The sequence below is a fragment of the Oryza brachyantha genome, chromosome 9 (assembly GCF_000231095.2).
Source record: "Oryza brachyantha chromosome 9, ObraRS2, whole genome shotgun sequence".
In the NCBI taxonomy this organism is placed as follows: Eukaryota; Viridiplantae; Streptophyta; class Magnoliopsida; order Poales; family Poaceae; genus Oryza; species Oryza brachyantha.
The window spans coordinates 7294638-7316121 of record NC_023171.2 but is presented as its reverse complement, the minus strand read 5'-3'; the positions used below and the strand labels follow the sequence as shown (position 1 = coordinate 7316121).

Below are 21484 nucleotides of genomic sequence, written 5' to 3'. Positions count from 1 at the left end.
GGGTCATTTTTCTTATTTTCGGCCACTCCCCACTAAAGCCCACGTTCCACGGCCCATTAGCCCAACAATTTCTAACCCTAACGATAGGAGAGGAGGCCTGAGTGAGCACTGGAGCGTGGAGGCTGTTTTGATTGAGGGCGGCGGCCGGCGCTTGCGGTCGCGGGCTTGCGGCAGCTGGAGAGCGGCCAGGCGCAGTGACCCGGCTGGCTAGACGGGCGGGTGCGGCCGTACGACGGAGCACAGAGCCGGGGAGGCGGGAGCGGGGACACCGGCGAGCCGCTGCCCGCCGAGACGCCCTGGCCCGAGGAAGCGAGCTGCGAGCGTCAGCGGGGCGCCGTCGCACGCCGCGCGACCGAGCCAGCGTCGCAAGCCGTCGAGCGGGAGCGGCCGAAACGAAGGCCTGAGGGCAAGGGCGCGAGGGCTGGAAGATCAATTCAACATTCCTGGCATCTCACGCAAATCAATAGACCATGATCTATTTTTTTTTCTGCATAAGCCAAGGTGATCAATGTTAAGATCAAAAATTTAGTTGGATTAAATAATTACATAGGCCCTGTTTAGAGGCATTTGGAATGGCAATTGACAAAAGTTTTATTGTTGTATTTTTGTAAATTGGTGTTTAAAGACATGTAAAAGTTGCCTTTTTTTTTGCAAAAGTGAGAGATGGTCCATGTCCCTATGCACTTTTTGGCAAAATTTGCTACTCAGACTGCCAAATGCAAAGTTGCTATTTTCTTATCCTAGTGTTTAGATCCATTTTATCAAAAAGTGTTTCAAAATGATAAAAGGATCTAAATAGAGCCATAGTAGGTGGACGAAACTACAGTTACTAACCACGTGTTTTGCTAGGGCACGGTAGCAGTATTGGGCGAAAAATTGAGAAAATTTTAAAAAATATACGATAGAGAACAATTTGTAGCGATGTTGGTGAAAGAAATAGATAGAGAAAATAAATTTAAAAACAAGAACGAACTGAAAACCAAAAATTGGCAAAAAAAAAAAACACTATGCAAGGATGGCTCAACAAGATCCAACCGTGGTAGTTATGGTTTTTATGGCTGAAGCCACGCTGTTTGATACCGTTAGGATCTACCGACAGCACCTTGCGCGGTTATCACCGCACAACCGAGATAACCATCTATTATTTGGCTTTTTTTATAAAACCGATGATTACACGTAGTTTCTGGTTTATTATTTAAAATGTATCTAAATAATTTAGGTATTTTAAAGCATTATATAATTATACATAATAATTGTTTGTAGGCTGGTGGTTAATTTTTAGTCAAGCTATCATGTTATAATAATTGTTCTTAGGTATAAGCCAGTAACTTTTAACTTTTCTATATAGGAAAATAATATCTAGGTAAATTTTGGGTGACATATAATAATTGTTTGTACGTGTATGTTTTATACGTCGTAGGGTTCAAATCATATGAAAAATAAAAATCGTATTTGTTCAAATCGTATGAAAAATCAAAGATGTATTTATACGTGTTAGATAATAGTTACTAAGTGAATTATATGTAAATATGCATTTATACTTTTTTTTGAGATGTTGGTAGGAAAATATAATATATATATAACATGTCGTATAGCCTATTAATTATTTCCTATTTCTATAGTTGTAGGCTATTTTTCTGATTTTTTTTAAATTTTTTTATCTAGGTAGGTTTGCACTATTTTCGGTTTTTCTCTGCTGGTTTCTACGTCAAAATCACGTGGTCTGTACGCCAGACTGCATGATTTCCGACACGCAATAGCAGTTATCGTAGCTTTTAAATCTAAAATTTTCATTCAAATTCAATACAGAAACTCTGATTTTAGCATCGTCGGTTTTCTCCAGAAGCTTAGCGTTTTCTACGCCAACGGTTTGTATACCTAACCGCACGATTTTCGCAGATCAATCGCGGTAATCAATAGTTTCTAAATTTAAATTTCTTAATTTCAAATTTAACGCGGCTTTGTCAGGTAACTGCACCTCTCTCTCCATTGCTGGTCAGTACTTTATTTCTCGTATCCCGTACATAGTTGGTTTCTCGTATCTGGTACATAGTCAATAGCTTCCTAAAACATTTCCAATAGTTAATCTATCTCATACTCTATCCTTAAAAATAGAGGATGAAAGGTAAAGATTGAGCTCTAGCAGAACATCCATCTCATCCGCTATTCTTAGATGTCATCCATATTTGACGAGAGAAACTCTATATTCTCTCTCCATCCTCCAAAGAAATATATAAGATGTCATATATGGATGATATGTTGGAGTACAGGAGATATAGAAGATGCAACTGTTTTATATGATCATCCAAATCAAGATATAGATGATCAAATTTAGATAATTTGTCGGGAATGCTCATAGACCAGTCTCAATACCCAGTTTCACTACACATTTTGCAGAACAGCTAACTCGATGAAACAATTAATGAAATAACTACTCACAACAATTAATGAAATAACTACTCACATTACATACATTTTATCGTTCCATTTTCAAAGCTAAATAAAGTATTTAATTACTACTCACAGTACAAACCTTTCATTGTTCTATTTTCAAAGCTAAATAAAGTATTTAATTATTGCTGAAAGTTTCGTGGTTCTATTTTTAAAACTAAATAAATCATTTAATTACTATTAAAAGAAATAAATAAAGCATTTAATTACTGTTAAAAGTTTTATGGTTCTATTTCTAAAGCTAAAGAATCTAATTACTATAAAAGAACATTTAATTATTGTTAAAAGTTTTATGGTTCTATTTCCGAAGCTAAATAAAAAATCTAATTACTGCTAAAAGTTTTATTGTACACTGTTTGTTTGATTGCATAAAACGCGCAAGACCCTTAATACAAGTTTTACGTGTTACCAAGCCCCTAATATGAGTTTCACTGCGTTACTCAGCGAGGATTTGGTAACGGTGCTCAAACATTTTATGGACATAAAATAAATTTCCTCTCTCCTTGCGGTTTTAGTTTTATGAAAATATTCTCTTACGGTTCTCTTACGGTTTCAGTTCATGAAAATATTACGCTTACGGTTTCAATTCATGAAAATATTACGCTGGTCAGCTGGTTTATCGTCTAATTAATATCCTTACGGTTTTTACGGTTTTAGTTTTATGAAAATATTCTTTAGTCAGCTGGTTTATCGTCTAATTAATATGACGCCTCACGAAACCCTAACCCTAATTAATATGGGCGACGCCTCCAAGAAACCCTAACCCTGTGACACCTCCACACACCTCAACGAAACACATTGAGACTGGCCTTAAAAAAAAATTCGTTAATAGAATCACGGTTTTTTGTTCTCTGCAATGATCTGCACGAGCTCTGAAGTACACCAATCGACCTGAGTAGAACATTGGAACATAAAAAAATAAATTACTGGATTTCTTATAGAGAATATACTCTCGTTGCCCGTATTTTGGTTTCACAATATGCGAAACGATACGCGCAGAAGATTTATTATAGAGTCCGCCTAGTAATTAAATGTTTCGAAATTTTAATTCCAATCAGTTAAATCCAATCAATCAGTTAAATCCGATAACTGTCATTAGATGATGATCTAAAGATGCCATTGGATAAAGATGTCATTGGATGATAATCTGAAGATGCCATTGGATAATAATATGAAGATAAGCACGCAAGTAAAAAAATCTTATGCACGTCCTCTTCTAGCCCCATACATTACGCGTATGTTAACGTTACACGCCCATATTGAACAGAAGAAAAAAAATCAAATATTTGATCAATAGCAAAAGTGTTTATTATATATTTTACCGATAGGTACGTAGGAACAAATTAAAATAGTCCGATAAACAAACAACAATACAGCATTATCATCCTCGTAATATATCAGCAAAAAGAAACTCCGATCACAGCAAACATGGGACTAAGGCGGTGCCGCCTCCGCGCAGACGCACCGGAAGTGCCCGGCAGGCTGACCGGCGGCGGAGCAGACGCAGCGCCGCCCGGCGTCCGCCGACCCGTCGTCCTCCTCCTCGCCGGCGTCCACGACGACTGTGACGGGCGCCTTCTTGTGCGCCGCCTCGGGCTTCGTCGCCGTCTCCTCCTGCTCTTGCTTGGGCGGCTGCGTCACCGGCGCCGCCGCCCGCTGATCGGACGATGGCTGCATGAGCGTCTGCTTCTGCTGGTGAGCTGCGGAAGCCATTGCTTGCGGCTGCTAGCTTCCAATGGTGGTGAGGTGGTGGTGGAATATATATAGGGAGCTGGAAGAGCGGTGCGGATCGATGGGAAGGCAACCCGGGGTTGCCACGTGCACGATTACGTAGCACGTACGTGGTTTTTTGGCAACGTGGCAGCGTGAGAGAGGGACCAACCACGAAGACATGAAATGTTTTGAGTAACGAACGAACTCCAGTAATGGCGTGACGCTTGAGAATTAAACTAGTGCGTTCGAACTCCGACTCCAAGGGGTTTCGGAACTATATCAAAATAAAATAATAGTTTTTTTCACAACTTTAGATACTAAATACTACCTTTTTACAACATAAGATGTTTTAGCATAGGATAATTCATATGAGTGAAACTCTTTAGCGGGAAGCCGCGGGAAGTCCTTTGTTGGTTCTGACCGGGGCTGCAGCTAAGAGCTAGCTTGAGCTTTGGAGCGAGATGGCCCATCAATTGTCGCAGACACAAGCGAAGCGAGATGGCCCATGAGGTGTCGCAGACACAAGCGAATTATACATGTTCATGCTATTGAGTGTAATACCCTACTCATGTATGTGGTTGTTTCTTAGCTGGGCTCAGTGAAGAAGCACCCTGATCGTTTTGTGGTTGTCTATTCAGGAGAGCTCCCCTTTTTCCTAGGCAAGAACCTCCTTTTAGGGCCCCATTGAATCGCAGAATGAAAAAAAACGGAGAAATAGAAAAAATATTGGATTTTAATAGGAATGTAAGTGTAAAACAGAGGATTGCAGAACAACAAAAAACTTACAAATGACCATTTGATTAGACCATAGGTAAAACACAAGAATTTAAGAAGAGATAAAGACTCAAAAGATTTTTTTCATGAGGTTTTATCTCTTGTTAAATTTCCTCTAAAACTTGTATGGAAACGGGCTTTGCATAAAAATTTCATAGGATTTCATAGGGTTTATTTTTTGATTCAAAGGGCTTGTAGGAAAAATTTCTATAAAAATAAAATCCTCTAAAATTGCTATGATTTTTCTTTAAATCAAAAGAGGTCTCATACTGTAAGGGCTCCCATAGACGCCTAACCCTTGCTTATAAGGAAAAGGAAAATAAATCTTTTATGGACGATTAATGCCATCAAATTTAGCGACGTGCACAGCGGGCCACGTCCCATTGTGACGTGAGGAGACAGAGCATCGACTTTCTCTGGAGAGAGAAAAAAACCTCTCATTAATGGTCAACAAGACAGGAGTGACACGGATCACATCTCGTGCCAAGGGAGGCGTTTACAGGCTCGGTCTACCGTCATATCCATCGGTCCCATCAGACAACTTACCGCCATCTTCTCGTGCTAGGGGTTGGGCCGCCCGATCCTATATCCTATTGCCCCATGTGCCAGAAGACACGTGGCACGAGAGGCATCTAGCGCATGATGTCTTTGCCGTTGTATTTAATGACGCTCTGCCATGTCCGTCCTCGGAGCGAGCCATATGGCTTAAGTACGACTCCTTCTATGTAGCAAAGGTTTACAAAGTATCAACTTTGAGCTTATCTTCATCAAAAAGAACATGCTAATATGCTAATGTGTTGGATGACATATTTCCTTTATACGGCATGCCCAAAACCCTTATCACCAACAATATTAATAAATTTAAACATATATATATAAATAATACACATTGATCAAAAAATAAATTTAGGACAGTATAAAATGGAGTAACTAAATATAACAATAAAAAATTTGAAAAATAATACAAAATAGGATAAGTTTTTTTAAAAAAAAGAACGAGCAAGGCTTATGTGTTAACAGTACAAGATTACAAGGTTGTTGACCTTGCATCTCTTCTCCAATAAATAACGTTGGTCCAGCATAAAGGGACCCTTTTTGCAACTTGTGTACAAATCGCCACGATTACCTAGAACAGCTACACGCTGAATACTCACGGATACATCTCCAAACCGATCAAAAACCAGCATACAACTTCTCTCTTGCTGATAGCGATCCATCATTGTATAGAACAAAAAACCTCTCGAAAAAGTTCATGCTGTGGTCAAAACTAAAACGCCGTTGCCAAGAAGAATCAAACGATTAGTCCTCCATAGGCACTTCCGGTATATTCCACCTGTCTTCTTCGATTGGTTTCGTGATTACAGAAACTGGGGAACGTAAGAAGTGTTAAGGAAACAACTGCACTTAAAAAGATTAAAAACAAGCATTTCAAAAATAAGCTTATTTTTATGTAGTGCAATTAGTACGCTTCAACTGAATATAGCGATTTTGCAAAAAAGGTAAGAATCTGCATGAACTGTAAGGATATATATCGACATGTTTGTGTCTTTTTCACCCCTGTTGCAGCTCATTCGAAGCTCCCTACGAATTTCTGGAGTAACCTTTATAGAGAAAAAGCAGAGGTTGAGGGAGTGATTCATGGTAGTCAAGACTTGGATTCAGCAGACTACACTTCGTGAAACATGCATGCATACGCTTGATTAATGGAAAGTATCGTACCAAATAATGCTTCTGGTGATCGAACAACCGTGCAAGTCTCTCCTTATCCTTTTTCTCTAATTCATTTTTGTATCTGTCATAAATTATTTAGAAATACTAACATGAATAGACCAGAAAGATGTCAGGAAAGACAGCTACAAAGAAACACCCAGTCAGAATGGCTAAATCAGGCTTTGAACAAGATTGCAGACAAGGTGAATACTATGTATCAGTAATCAAAATAGTGTAACCCAGAAATATGAAAAAAGTTAAATAATACTTGTTATTAAATTGCTGCATGGCATAATCAAAAGAGTTTCTGTAAAATGCTCTGAATAAATTTGCCTTGCATACATTTATTACTTACCTTTCCACAAAGGCAAGCAATGATTGATGCCATATAACAGGCATGACCCTTTCCTCATCAATAAACCGCATGAAATGAGCAAAAACTGCGTCAACCACGCGATATGGCAAAGCATACTTCTTGTCAAGAAATAGTTTAATAAAGTAGCTGCAAGAGAGAATAGAGATAATAAGTTACAACAAGCTGCGAAAGAAATCAAGGAACCAAAAGAACACATCTACAAGCACAACTATACCTAAAAGAAGATATAGATTAATCCACAATGTGCTAGAGAACACTGACAGGAACCTTCAACCACATAGCCACAGATGCAAATGAAATGAAGGTGATTTTGCACATCTTGCGACTGCTAATCATCTATAACTAATATATACTAGATCAATAATTTTTGCATACAAAAATTTGCCATTCAACTAGTGTTGTTTACTGGACCAAAAAGATAAAGTTATGTCAAAAGAAAATGTTTGACCAAACACTGTAAAATTAGAGCTTGATGGACAAATACACTCAGCTTAAAGGTGCCACACTTTACCTAGTAGTGCCACAGTACTCCATCTCTGCTAGTTTCATTAAAGCTGCACTGCATAAAAAATTCAAGTAAAGATAAGCAACTTGGCAAGCACCTTAAGACCTTAATCATGTACAGAACTCAACTTACCTTGCATGGAGGGGAGGAATGGAGACTTTTGAGATGATACTACCAATAATGACTGCTTCCCGAAGAGTGCAATTTCTCTCCTGCAAACATAAGCTCACTGAGAATCAGAAAAATGGAATCAAGTTGCATGTGTGCAACTACAAGCATGAAACCAACCTAAACCAAAGGAATAATTTATAAGAAAACACAACTAATGAACAGTAAAGCATACCCAATAGATAATATGAAAAGGAAATATTTGCTGTTCAATAGCTTATGATTAACCAATCACTATTACAGAGAATTTTAATGTCTATACTGGAATTTTCACAGGATAAATTAATTGGGTAAGAGATATCAATCATGCGCTATAAAAAGCGCTATAAAAAGAAAAGTAAATATGAGATACCAATACCAGATACACATAAGAGAAGGATTGATTATGCAACAAGTTGGATGTTTTTTGCTACTTTAAACAGATTTACCTGACAAAGTGGCAACAATATTCCCTTGAAAAATGCCGCAGGCTTATATAGGCATTTTTTCAGAGACTGGTACAGTGCAAAATGAAGCCTCTTGTTCTTCCTTATGTCATTACGAACACGTGGGAGTAAAATGGCTTCATAGAATCGCACAGCATTCTTTGCATTCATGTTTGAAGAGAAGAGCCGTGTTGCTTGATATACTGCGTTAGGAGACCAATTTTCAGGCTCAGTCAACTGTAGAACATCTGCCCAGCATTCCAATGAAGGAATACGCTTGAACGCTTTAGGGATTTTCCCACTTGTGTATCGGCTCAAGAACTCTCCAACCCTATTTATGGAAAATTCAACACTCGTAAAAACATGGAAAACTAATTCACTAATTCTATTTAAATGAAACAGATAGGAGGCAGAAGTATGTACCCTTTATAAAGTTCAATAATGCTGCTGTCCAACTTCACAGGAGCCCGTCCTTCTTAAAAAAGGATCGTATGCAAACATCAATATGAATACCAGGTGTAATTGATTTACTACTCGTGCATGCATTGAATTCAAATGTGTACTGGAACAGCTCCAAACCTAGCCACTGGTTGAATAGACATAGACATTGTTGTAGACCAGTGTTCAACAGAAGGATGTAACAGCACTAAGCTGAATGGACATGATTGTGAAACACTGTTTAATAGAAGGCTAACGGGTCAGGTTTCTTATGGTTAAAATTCTACATCGAGAAATGAAATTCTGTTTTAGTACTCCTAGATATTAAGACATCTATTTGTACATAGACCTCACATCATATAGATTTAAAGCTTCAAATTTATCACTTATTCTAACAAATTAGCTATCCTGATGAACAATTATTTTCCTCACTGAACTTCCGTGCTTCATATGTATCATGTATTCATGTTACAGGAGAATTGTTCATTTCTGTTTTTATTGGCACGGGGATAAAGTTGTACAGTGAGAATGATTAGAATTAGCATGCCATACTAGGACCCCGCTGTCAGATAGCCTCCACAATAGCTCCTGCTATTCACTATAGCTCTTTTCACCGTCAGAGTTGAAATGTTTGGTGTCAAATTAATAGCTGACAATATGATTTTTATTACTCCTAAGAGACCGATTTGTACATTGACGTCAAATAATAAATACTTAAAGCTTCAACCTCATTTTACTTGTTCTGACAAATCAGCTACAGCTTGCGCTATTTGCTTTTATGCCGTGGTTATGGTGATATAAAACAACTAGTATCCCAAGAATCAGAGAAGAAAGAGCTATCGGTGATCACCTGTTGAGACCTCAGCATCCTTTTGCCTGATTTTCTCGAGAATGATATCACCAAGTGTGCGCGTCGAAGAGGTGTCCTTTGACATGAACGCAGCGAGAGCCTTCTCGTCCTCCTCATCAATCTCCGGCTATCAACAGAAAATGATTAGCAAATATTCATCAATCACACAAAGCATAAAAACGTGTTTTTTTTTTATTTACCACGCCGCCATCGTATTCGCTCTGCGCGTCGAAGCCATCGAACTCGTCGACGTCGTCTTCCCCGTCGTCGTCCTCGCCGTCTTTGTTAGGGACGGGGAAGGAGAAGGACGCAGACGGGGTGGCGGCGGCGGCGGAGGGGCGCTGGTCAGCGAGGGACTCCTCCTGCTGCTGGCTGAGCGCCTCGCGGAGGATCTTGGCGCTGAGGGAGGAAGGTATGGCGGCCTCGTCCTCCGCCTGGTGCTTCTTGGAGGCCCCCGAGCGGCGGCGCTTCGCGGCGTCGGCGACCGCGTCGGCGTCGGCACCGAGGGGGAGCCGCTGCTGCTTCTGCTGCTTGTCGGAGGAGGCGGACTTGCGCTTCTTCCCGGCCATAGCAGAACCGACTTGGGGTTGATGGACACGGCGGCGGCGGCGGCGGCGGCGGGAGGGAGGAGGCGATGTCGCCGGCGGCGGGCGGAGGGGATCGCGGATGCCGGATAGAGAGGTGTGGGGTTAGGGTTTTGCGGCTAAGAGTATGGGTCTTCGATAGGAACTCAAATGGGCTGGGCCATCTATGTTGGTAATGGGCCGATGGGCTCCCGGATTTCAGGCTCTTTGGTTTGGAAACATTTAATCATGAATATTTGCTCCCTCCTCAATATCATAAATCTGGACAGATGCATGTTCCTGTTCGTAATGTAAGGAGATGTATTTCTCAATCTAGATAAGCTACTCTTTAAATGAGACTTTTAGATTTGTGCATGTATTGTTGTTAGGGGAGATTAGAGTTATTTCTTCTTAACCAATTTTGTTTATCGAGTGTAGTTACTCTATTCATTCTACCAAGCTTTGTTCTTGGCTCTATCCTCTCATTGGGAACTTGCCTACTCATTGTCATTTGGGTTGTCACTAGATATTCATTATTAGGCATGTTCATACCCGGGTCGGGCCGGGCTTTGGACCAGGCTTGGAAAAAGCCTAGCCAAAAAATATACGCTCAAGCTAGACAATTTACAAAAGAAAAGGCCCGGCCCTAACCCAACCCACCCCTAGCTTTATTGGGTCGTTCTAGGTTTTTGGACTTTTTGGTGTTTTTTTGGGCTTCAATATTTAGGCCCAGGCTCGTCCAATGCATAGTCGGGTCGAGTCAGGTCTGACTTGAAGAGGCTTATTAATTACAAATCCTTGTATCCATACCTATACTATTTGGGTATGCTATTTGTAAAGAATAACCACCATATGAATGTTAGGTAGGGGAGGATATTACCCATTTTATACATTTTATCCACACCCATATAGTATGTGTAAACTTGTACCTAAAAGTTATACATTCTCATTCACATTACATATTGAATTTGGAGTGATGATTAGTTATGTTGAAGAGTAACTTTTCACAAATTTTGGTCAATTTCTACATACCCTTCGCAATGGCAGTCTAAGTTGTCGTTAGGAATGGCTTCCATCATTTGCCACAAGTGATATGCCTCCACTAGTGTCACGTTAGTTGAAATTGAGACGGATGTTGAGCCCATGGAGCATGCAGGAATGGAGCAGCTTGACTCCAATGCCTTTGTGCAGCTCACTTAGGACATCGGGAGGGACAAGTTGTCAAATCACCAGAAGCGCCTCCTCATCCACACCATTGCAAAAGCCTGGGAAGGTGCCACTTTGCACCTTTGCTATTATAGCAACACATGAGCGGGCATGTTTTCTTCGCTCGTATTAACGGCTTCAGTAGATAGCTGGTGTTCTCTCGCCTTGCCTTTTGCCACTACAGACAACAAAGGTGTTCATATCCACATTCGAAGACACCACCAACTTGAGTAGGATGAGCCAAGGGGGGTCAACAAGCTAAGGCCGATGAAAGAGATGTTGGGCCCTTCCTCAAAAGTTTTGAAGAAGGGTTCAGAAGTTCCAAAGAGAGCATCTTCTTCCCAACGACTAGTTTTGAGGCTTGGTTACTGAGATTAAAAAAAATCCTATCCAAAGCCAAATAATTGATCTTTTGTCTTGTACTTTTGTGGTATCTCTTTGTGAGAGGGATTTGAAAAGGGCAAAGATTTGTAAGAGGGATTTAAGAAGAGGAAAGGTTAAGGATTGAGAGATTGAGAATTGAGAGTGAGAGAGCTCCACTCCATACTTCGAACGCTCGAATTAGTAGCAAGCAAGTCTTCAATTGTGTTGTGGATCTTGTAGCTCAATGTCTCCTATATGGCTACGAGTCACTGCTGAGCACCCAAAATTGTGATGAACCACTAAAAAGTTTGTAAAGGTTCAACCTCACCTTCAGAAGGGAAAATGTAATTAAGTGAGAACTAAGTTTTTTCTTGGATGTTGCTTGGTAGAGCAAGCTTCATTGAAGGTAGTTGCTCATTGTCTAAGCTTGGATCATTGGTGGTCGCTTGGGAATGGGGCTTTACCTTGCTGGTTGCTTAGATACCAAATCATAATCCTTGGTGGTTGCTTCATGAGGCTTGAGATCCAGAGAGATCTGGCTCCTTGGAGTTCCTCAACAGATAATAAGATCTTCAGATCCGAACTTTGGTGAAAAATCATTCTCTCTTTTTATCTCTCATTAGTTTCTTTATGATTTCATATCATGCTTGAGGTTGATTATGCCTTCTATATCTCATGTGCTGGATATTCCAGAGTCGTGGTTTGCTAATTTTCTTGTGCACCTACCACTGTCGAAAGTTTTAAGTCACCAGAAGTTCCAGGATGGAAGTTCTAAAGTTTTGAGGGTTATTGCTTCCACTTTTGTTCGCAAAAGTTTTAACAACTATTCACCCACTTTAGGAAACATCAAGGTCCTTTCATAGGCTTCTTCTTGGCAGTTACTTTTCTCTAAATTAACAACGACAATGCATGTTTGATTGTGAAAAGGATCATGCATGGTCTGAGTTATTGGGAAGAGGCAATTGATTAACTACCTTGAGAAATGCTTATGATTTAATCCGATCCAATTTGGTCAAGCCAAATAAATACACACGAATCTCAAGAAGGAAAATAAGGAAAAACATGATGCTATTAAAAACATAGTGGAAACAACAATAAATGCACATTAAGTATGACCATATGTAGGGGGGCTAAGATTTTCATCCAAGTTTTTGCAAGGGGACATGCACAGACTGCATGCGACATGTCCATCCACTTGTACTTTCAAAAACATTGATGATTGTTGTGTTGGTTTTTTTTGAAACATTGATGATTTTTGTTCTCCAAACAAAAGAAATGCAATCTTAGTTAAATGAGTTTGTTCTTGCATACCACATCTAACCGATCCCTGTGCAATACTTGGCAGCAATAAATACTGAACTTGCTAGAAATGCATGATGTTGGCAAAATTTAAGCAGGTGATATCACCGCAACTTCTACTTTTGGCTCATGTGCATAAAAAGTAGTCAAACTGTATGTTACTCTTTGTTGGCTTCCTCTTTATATACCACCCTACTGGGCATAGTAACTCACCACCAGAATGCAAATCAAGTTGTAACAAAAATCTTGGCATATTGCCCTTTGTCTCATGTCCATACAAAGGAATCAAATTGTGCATTACTCCTTGTTGGCTTCCTCTTTATATATCACCCTATGAGGGCATAGTAAATCACCACCATAACTCAAATCAAGTTGTAGCAAAGATATTCGTATCTTGCCCTTGATCACTATATCTAGGTTAGTAGGTTGCAGGAGACACCCATGGAGGGCAGTGACTCCAGTCATGCCAGGGTCTCAATGGAGGCAACAATACCAGGATTGGTACCAGCGCCGACACATCAAGCACGAAGGATGCTATCAGATCTTTTCCCAGCGCATGGTACAACACCGCCACAACATCATCTACAATCGTCAAGTGCCCAACGTCGTGTCATGTCGATGGCTCCAACACTACAGCGTTGGCGTGTCAATGGCGGTACTGCGGTAGAGTCACTACCGCTAAACCAGGTTCGTTCTAATGGCCTGGTTATCAGTACTTTCCTTGTGACAATAGTGAGGCATCAGCAGAGGCTCCGTTATAGCAACACCGGCACAATTCCTCTGGTAACACCGACATCAGCACCGCCGACCACCCAACTGCCCATGGTGCAAAACACCATGGTGGGGACCATGTCACCGGTTACTAGCCAGAGGACCATCGATCACCGCACTCTGAATGATATTATTTCACCGGTGGCAGTCCATGGTAATGGTAATCCCCTTGCATGTATCTTTTGTGCTCGAGGATTTGCCCTTAGGTCGTCGGAAATCCTGAGGCTCCTTCCTCCACGCGTGTTCTCCTACCCTGAACCCATTAGACCACCACCTTTGCCGGTGATGTTGCCACTGGCACCGGTAGGACACACCTCTCTGACCACGGGGATGTGCTCGGACCCACACCATTTTTTTCTCACCATGCAACACATGCCTAGGCAAGTACTTGCTAATCTCAATTGGACTTCCCAGATAGGAAATATCCACAATGTTGTCCCAACACATATTGGTGGGCAACATGTTGGGATGGCACTATCTTCGGCAGGTTTCACTGGCATCAATGTGCTGCCAACATTGAACCTAACACATATGCCAGTTATCCATAGAGAGCAACCTGCACCGCCTCTGATTATGTCAAGCTCATCCACTTCTCTAGAAGATATCAGTAGCGCCATCATGCCACCAATGTTGAACATGATGCGGATGCAGGCCATCGGTAGAGAGCAGCATGTACCACCTTCAACGACACCGAGCTTATCCTCCTCTGGTCTCCACTGTGACTATGTGACACCTGAGCATGAGGACATGGTCTGCCTCACCTTGGGTCGGTCATGCACTATGGACCTACATCTCGGCCTCTAGTAGGAGCATCAAGGGGGACTCCAGCTTCATTATGTTTGGAGAAGATATATCTTATGAGTTCTGTTGCCTTCTTGTGAGGTATTGAACGGTACCAAGATTAACTTTGTACCTATCTGTACCTTTCTAAAGACTCCAGTGCAACTAAAGTTGTTGAACATTTAGTCTATTCATTATGAGTTAATTTGTTTTGTATGCATCCATGATGCAGATGCCAAGGGCAGATGTAATTTTACTATTTCTTTAATAAAATTACCCATTAAGATTGACTGATACATTCATGCATTAGCTGGAGGTCGGTTACCAGTTTAAAGGTAGAGACATTCCACCAAATTGAGATACCCATAAGTGTGTTTCAGTTATTTAAAAAAATAAAAAAGGATACTACACTACTAGCCTAAAGGCTGTCAAAGGTGGGTGGGGGGGGTTCGCAAACGGTTTATTGAGTGATATATAGTTAGGGCCTAGAGGGTTATCAAATATTACTAAATACGCACATCTTAAGATAAGTGTACTTAGGGATCTAATAGAAAAGGCTAAAAATAATTTATGATGAAAAAACCTTAAAATCAACTCCAAGTTTAAGATGAAAAATTTAAATTTATGCTTAAAAGTATAAATAGAAGCGAAACCAAGATGCCCCCGAACATGGCAGAAAAATAGCGAGTGCTTGCGGTCAGAGTCAGTCAAACATGGTTCTGTGGACCACATTCATCGCTAGACCAAAAAATAAGAAGAGTTTATTCTAAGTTGGTGTTGATTATGATTGAAATGACAATAACCAAATAGCTTAGCTTAGTTGGAACTTAGTTATAACTAAAGCTTTCTTCCAGAAAGTTAGAATGAACAGAAAACTTGGTGTAACTATCGTACATACCTCTCGAAAAAAAACTTCATTGTTTATACTGACCAAACTGCAGAAAAAACTAAAAAAATATTGGTACATTATTATAAGTAAATTGAAAAAATTACAGATTAGTAGCAAAGAAAATTAACAAAATACCAAGTCATATGAACTACAGACTTAAGAATTTGACTTCTAGTTACCAACCTAATACCTACTACCAGAAACTCCAACAGTGAAAAAAATAGAATTTTTGTAAAATTAAACAAAACATACATAACTATTTAAGTAGGTTACCAAAAATCAAAGGCCTGATTCTCCCCTCAGATTGCACTATATGCAAATTGAACATCCATCATTCGGGTCCATAAAATTCATAGCACCCAAAAGCCTCATCCTCCTCTCAGATTGCACTATGTGCAATTGAACAGCACAAAGAAATTACCAATCGGCATAGTAACATAGAGGACCTTAAAGACAAATCCAATAATGGTTGTCCCATACTCCTGGACCTCCTGAACCTGGGCATGTAGAGGCCAATACCCAGAAGCAAGGTGTTCCACTAGAGCAAGTCAAAGCAAAAACCGATTTTGGCACAAAAATCAATGGCTGACAAAACAATGTATTGTTAGTAGCTGACAAAACAATCAAAATTATGAATGAATTTAAAAGAAGTACAAATTATTAGAAGCTAACAAAACTTTGCACTGTTAGGAATCTATAGTAATAAACATCACATTTTCAATTTCCAAGAAACAAGCTGACCAAAACTAGGCACTCTTCATTGCTAACAAAACTCAGCACAAAATTATTTCTGATAAAACTAAGTATTATTCACTTAAAATTCTAGAGTGGTGCATGCTAATGTCGGACATTGCAAAACTAGCATTTTGCTAACAAAACTTAAAATTATGGCAAACTATGATTGATAGATCTATTTATGACAAAACAAATCTCAACAAGAAAAAGTCCTCAGGCGGTGACATCCTAAAGTACTAATTGTGTACATAATGAATGCTTCTTCCTGAGCACATGGATTGCAAGTTAGCATCTTGCTAAAAAGGGTCGTCATCAAAAAGGGCGCATGGTGAAATGACAAGGAACTTGTTGACTAAGGGGGTGTTTAGTTGGTGAAACTAAAATTTTTGCATGTCACGTACATTTGACCGGATGTTGGAAGGGGTTTTGGACACGAATGAAAAAACGAATTTCACGGCTAGCGTAGAAATCGCGAGATGAATCTTTTGAGCCTAATTAGTCTGTCATTAGCACATGTGGGTTACTGTAGCACTTATGGCTAATCATATACTAATTAGGCTCAAAAGATTTATCTCACGATTTCTCACATAACTGTGCAATTAGTTTTCGTTTTATCTATATTTAATACTCTATTTAGGTGTCCAAAGATTCGATGTGATGTTTTTAGGTGAAAATTTCTGGGAACTAAACAACCCCTAACACACAAACCAGGGCCTCAAAATACCATCGCCGTAATGCATTTATGTTTTGGCTTTTGCTTATGTTTATAAGCTAAAATTTTAAACATAAATCTAAAGTTATTTTTAAGATTGGTTTTTTTTATCGTAGTTTATTTTTCAGACCTGACTTTTAGATCGCTATAAACACGTCTATAAAAATTTTATTTGTAAGCTATTTTGCATTTGTAAATATGTCATTTGACTTTTTTTCTAAAAAGTCAAAAGATGCCCCCCGTAAATGTTTTTAAAACATATGTGAAACACAAAAATGATATGGCACTCAAACTACAGAACATACCATGTGAATCAGTCTGCTTCAAGCCGAGATCAGACGGAAACGGCCACCTTGCTGACCGGCTCTGTCACCATTACTCCTCTCCATCTCTGCTGCAGGAATGGAGGAAAAGAAAATTGGGGATCCAATCCTGAACTGTAGCAATTAACAACTTACGTGTGTGCTTGGAGACATGGACACGCTACACAAATTCAGCGAAAACAAATAATGGGGATTCAAGTGTATGAATCTTGAGAAATATCCGACGAACAAAAATTCGGCGGAAACAAATAAATAAATCAGCAAGCAGCTTTATACGAAGTTTTAGAACTAGTAAAAATTGAATTGTTCCTCTTTTTTAGAATTTCTTATATTTTTTATTCCATATCAGGGTTGTTAGAGATATGATCCGAATTATTATGTTTATATAGTTAGTTTCCTAATACGACTCTCAGTCTCTTTCTTCTAGGGTTCATAGAGTTTCTTAATAAGACTCATAGTTTTTTCCTATTAGGACTCTTATATTTCCCCCTATATATATATCTCCTGTAAGCTGCACAGGAAGGTTGTGACGGTCCAGTGTATTTCCTTGTGTTATAATAATCAGCTTAGAGTGGTTATTATCGGTTGGCGCTCGTGATTTTTTCTTGGTAGGATTTTTCACGTTAAATCTGTCTTGGTTATACTGGTCAATTTTCCTAACAAGGGTATAGCAGTCTTTTAGGAGTAAATTTGATGGAGGAGAAATGAAAACCAATGAAAGAGACAAATGTAGCATGGGCGCTCGATCACTACTATAATATAATTATTATTTATCCAATAGTTGATATTGATTTGGCGCCGTCTAGAATTATATATATATTCTGTATCTTTTTGACACCGGGGTTCTCCCATATAAATATATTATATGTTTGGAAGTACTTAAAATATCTTCATAACTTGTGTGCCATCCATCCAGATCGCATGATATTACAGAATATTTATTTTCAGGGATTAAGTTATAATTAACACGATTCCTGTTGTTATCACGTACGGGTCCATCGCGCGGCGTGGAACACGCTGCGTCGATGATGATGCTACCAACATAAAAACCGTAATTTCTAAAAGAAAAAAACGATTGTCCAGTACTCTCCAGAATTAGTTACGGTTCATATTATTAATTAACTATGCGCTTAACAAATTATTATTCTGGTCGGAGGACATTATGTAAATGGAAATTGCTAACAATCGTAAATAAAAAATAGAGCAAATACCGTAAAATATATTTATCATACTATAACCTCAAACTAAAAAAAATAATTTATATATGTTTTCTTAACGATTTAAAAACAAATGCTCAAAAATAAACTAGAATGAAAAAACCACCAAAATCTACTCTAAATTTAAGATTAAAATTTAAATTTTGGTTTATAAACAAAAGCAAAAACAAAAAAGAAAATGAAGCTGATATATCTGATCAAGTCGTTTTCTTGAAGAAAGAACCGATTGTATAATTCGGAAATAAATTAAGTCAGCGCTACAGGCAGGCAAACTCTCGATCTGGCATAATCGATCCAGCATTGTAGCAGCATTAAACGAATTCAGAGACTATACATATCAGATAAGATAATCTAGATTAGTGTGGCATGCGCATGCATTTTTCTTCCGTTGCACTGTACGTAGCTCATCTGTCGTTGTCCATGGAAGAAAACGGACCAATAGGGCCAATGACAATGGACAAGTATTATCCGTCACAAATGAGTGGGGCATCAGTGTCAGATATTCGTTACTAACTGTCACAAACAAGTTTGAGAAAAGTTTTTCAAAACAAAGAATGAGCCGGCTCGAGTTAGCATGTCGAACTATTTATATTTATACCGGTTGTTACTTTGGACGTGCGGGGTGTCCAGTTTTGAAAATACTACATGAGTGACGGAACTGGCATCTCTTTGTGTAGTTGTGTGGTTGTGATGTGATTCTTCATGCTTACTATGAGCAATTAACCAGTATATTAACGGTACAATTGCTACTCCTATATCGTCTTCCCATTTCCTAAGCTAGGATTAGACCTTGAATCTCACATATGTCTACTATTTTTTCTCTTTTTTTTTCAATGGCTAAATAAGTGCAATCCCTCTTGCAATCGGGATGAGATCCTCTGCAGTAGCAACATGCTACTACAGAGTGACATGAATTTGATATATCTCGTGCTACAACATTTTGCTACAGTGATAAACATTATTTAGAAGTGATGTTGCTACAGTGTTTTGACACTATTTATGGCATTAGATCACTGTTACACTCATATAAACAGTGTCCCTCTGATCACTGTTACACTCACATAAACCGTGTCCCTCTGCAGTAATACAAGAGGAACCGGACCCTCGTGCAATCTCCATGGCAAATGAATGACAATACTCTATCAAAACCCATTGACAACGCAGATAGAGCATAGCAGGCCAAACTTTTTATTATTGTTTAAATGTGCGTCATCAAAATGAAATATTTTATTGCATATAAAATAGTTGTACTCCTTTAGAGCACCAATCTGTCAGTACAAAGGAAACGGTTCTGCCGTACTTAGACCGTCTTTGTTTGGATCACTAATCTACTAGATAATTTTTGGTCATACGACTGATGAACGAAACACCACCTTAATTATTATATTGTACCGGAAATCCATTGACTATAGCCAGAAGCAGAGATATGCACGGCATTATCCGATCGATCTTCTTACGTGGTTTTCTTGAAAAAAACTGCTGGATTATTTTCCGCACTTAGCGAAGTAAACTTTTTCGAATATCTATGGGGCTATATATATTCAAAAATCAGAGGGATTACTATATGTTATCACTCTCAATGTCATTCATCACTGTCACGAAGAGTTTCAGTTGTCACGATAATGACAATTATTGGTCAAGCCGTCGGGCTGCGATAATGATTTGTTATGATTCTGTTTGGAAAAATCGTGCGATAACAGTGAGGCCATAATGTTAATGCTTTGTCTCCGGTAGGCCCTTCGTTGACGGGCCATTGTTCTAACTAAAAGGTGCATTACAGTGATGATTGTTCTTGAATCTATTTCGTAAAATACAACCTGCTAGTTTGGCTTGATCCTGGCAACAATATCTTCAATTATATACTATAAAAGATTTATAATTACACTTAAAATACTTTACATATAGGTCTACATTTTAACCAACATATATAATAAGCAACTGAAGATTCTATATTAATTATACCAATCTAATAAAACATTTTTTTTATCAACCGGTTGATTATATTTGGTGGTGCTAACAAACATAGAATTGCTAGCTCTAGCTTTTCTAAATAAGGATTTAATGGCAAACAAACAATATGAAACTTGGAGCTATCTCTATTTTTAATATACAATGCTTTGACTTTTTGGCATGATGTTTTATTTTATTCAGAATCAATAAAAATATTATTCATTTTTCTTGTGACTTTTTAATCCTAACACTTTTTACATATCTGTAATTTTTTTCAAAAAAAAAAGATAAGCAGGCAAACGTTATGCCCAAAATTCAAAGCTTCATACATATAAGGGGCAGATGTAAGTTTGCCGGTGCAGATGTAAGTTTGCCGGTGGTGGCATTATGTCACGCCCGGAGTTTTATCCCAAGCCTAAATTTGTAAAAGAAATTCGTAAATAATAATCGGTTTAATTAACTCAGGAAAAATCCATCTAAAGGAATTAATTTAATTAAATCGAGGTTCGCAAATTGATTAACTGGATTTAAACTCAAATTGCAGAAGTATAAAATTTGGCCAAACAAATTAATTTAAAATTCGGCAAAAGTGGAGCTTTCCTTTTTCCCTCCTTTTTCTTTCTTTTTCCGCTTCCTTCCTAAATTGGGCCGAAGTCCAATTTTACTCCCCTTCCTTTTCTTTTTCCTTTTTTTTCTTTTTCCTCTCCTCCTTCCTGGGCCGGCCCAGCCGAGCCGACCCACCTCTCCCTCCAGGCCGGCCCAGCCGAGCCGGCCTCTTCTCGCCCGCACGCGCCTCCCCTCTCCCTGGGCCACTGCTCGGCCCAGCTCGCTCGCGCTCGCCCGCGAAGTCTGCCGCCACCTTCCTCCTCCCTCGCGCCACTGACAGGCGGGGCCCACCTGTCAGCGACCGCGCCAGCATCGGCCGAGTCCAAGCCCGTGCCGCGCCGCCGCCGCCGCCGCGTCGCAATCGCCGCGCCGCAACCGCCGCCGCCGCCGCCGCGTCGCAATCGCCGCGCCGCAACCGCCGCCGCCGAGTCCTCGCCGCGCCCGACTCGGTCTCCAACCACCGCCTCCGCCCTAGCCGGCCTCCACGCGCTATAAATCCCCGCCGCCGTCGCCCACTTTTCCCTCTCCGCCAGAAGCTCCCGCCGCCGCCGCGCCGCTCGAGTCGTTCGCCGCCGGCCACGCTCTCCTCCCCCTCTCTGCTTTCCTCTCGCCGGCCAACGGGTCCTACCCGCCAGACTCTCCTTCCTCTCTCTCCTCCCC

General features: G+C 39.8%; 1 protein-coding gene and 1 pseudogene across 2 annotated transcripts; both read right to left on the bottom strand.

Annotated features, from left to right (window-relative positions):
* Positions 1-4164, bottom strand: part of LOC102703150 — a 28503-nt pseudogene extending 24339 nt beyond the window's left edge.
* Positions 4165-5947: 1783 nt separating this feature from the next.
* On the bottom strand, positions 5948-10070 carry LOC102702877 (bystin). 2 transcript variants are annotated; one of them, XM_015840832.2, is made up of 10 exons: positions 9611-10070; positions 9411-9537; positions 8546-8597; positions 8126-8453; positions 7662-7741; positions 7536-7583; positions 7004-7150; positions 6658-6730; positions 6467-6539; positions 5948-6314 (listed from the first exon to the last, which is right to left on the bottom strand). In XM_015840832.2, the coding sequence occupies exons 1-10, from the start codon at positions 9977-9979 to the stop codon at positions 6238-6240; spliced, it is 1374 nt and encodes a 457-aa protein (XP_015696318.2). In that variant the 5' UTR covers positions 9980-10070; the 3' UTR covers positions 5948-6237. The 2 variants fall into 2 exon arrangements, with proteins under 2 accessions (XP_015696318.2, XP_040383842.1); XM_040527908.1 differs by having other exon boundaries at positions 8546-8594.
* Between the last annotated feature and the right edge of the window lie 11414 nt (positions 10071-21484).

Bases quoted from the DNA above. Each gene is read 5' to 3' on its own strand.
- LOC102702877 (XM_015840832.2), bottom strand. From the start codon at position 9,979: ATGGCCGGGAAGAAGCGCAAGTCCGCCTCCTCCGACAAGCAGCAGAAG. The intron at 8,598-9,410 runs GTGATCACCGAT...TCCTTTTTTAAG, and splicing joins GGATGCTGAGGTCTCAACAG to AAGGACGGGCTCCTGTGAAG. The intron at 6,731-7,003 runs GTAAGTAATAAA...AATTTATGACAG, and splicing joins TTGCTTGCCTTTGTGGAAAG to ATACAAAAATGAATTAGAGA.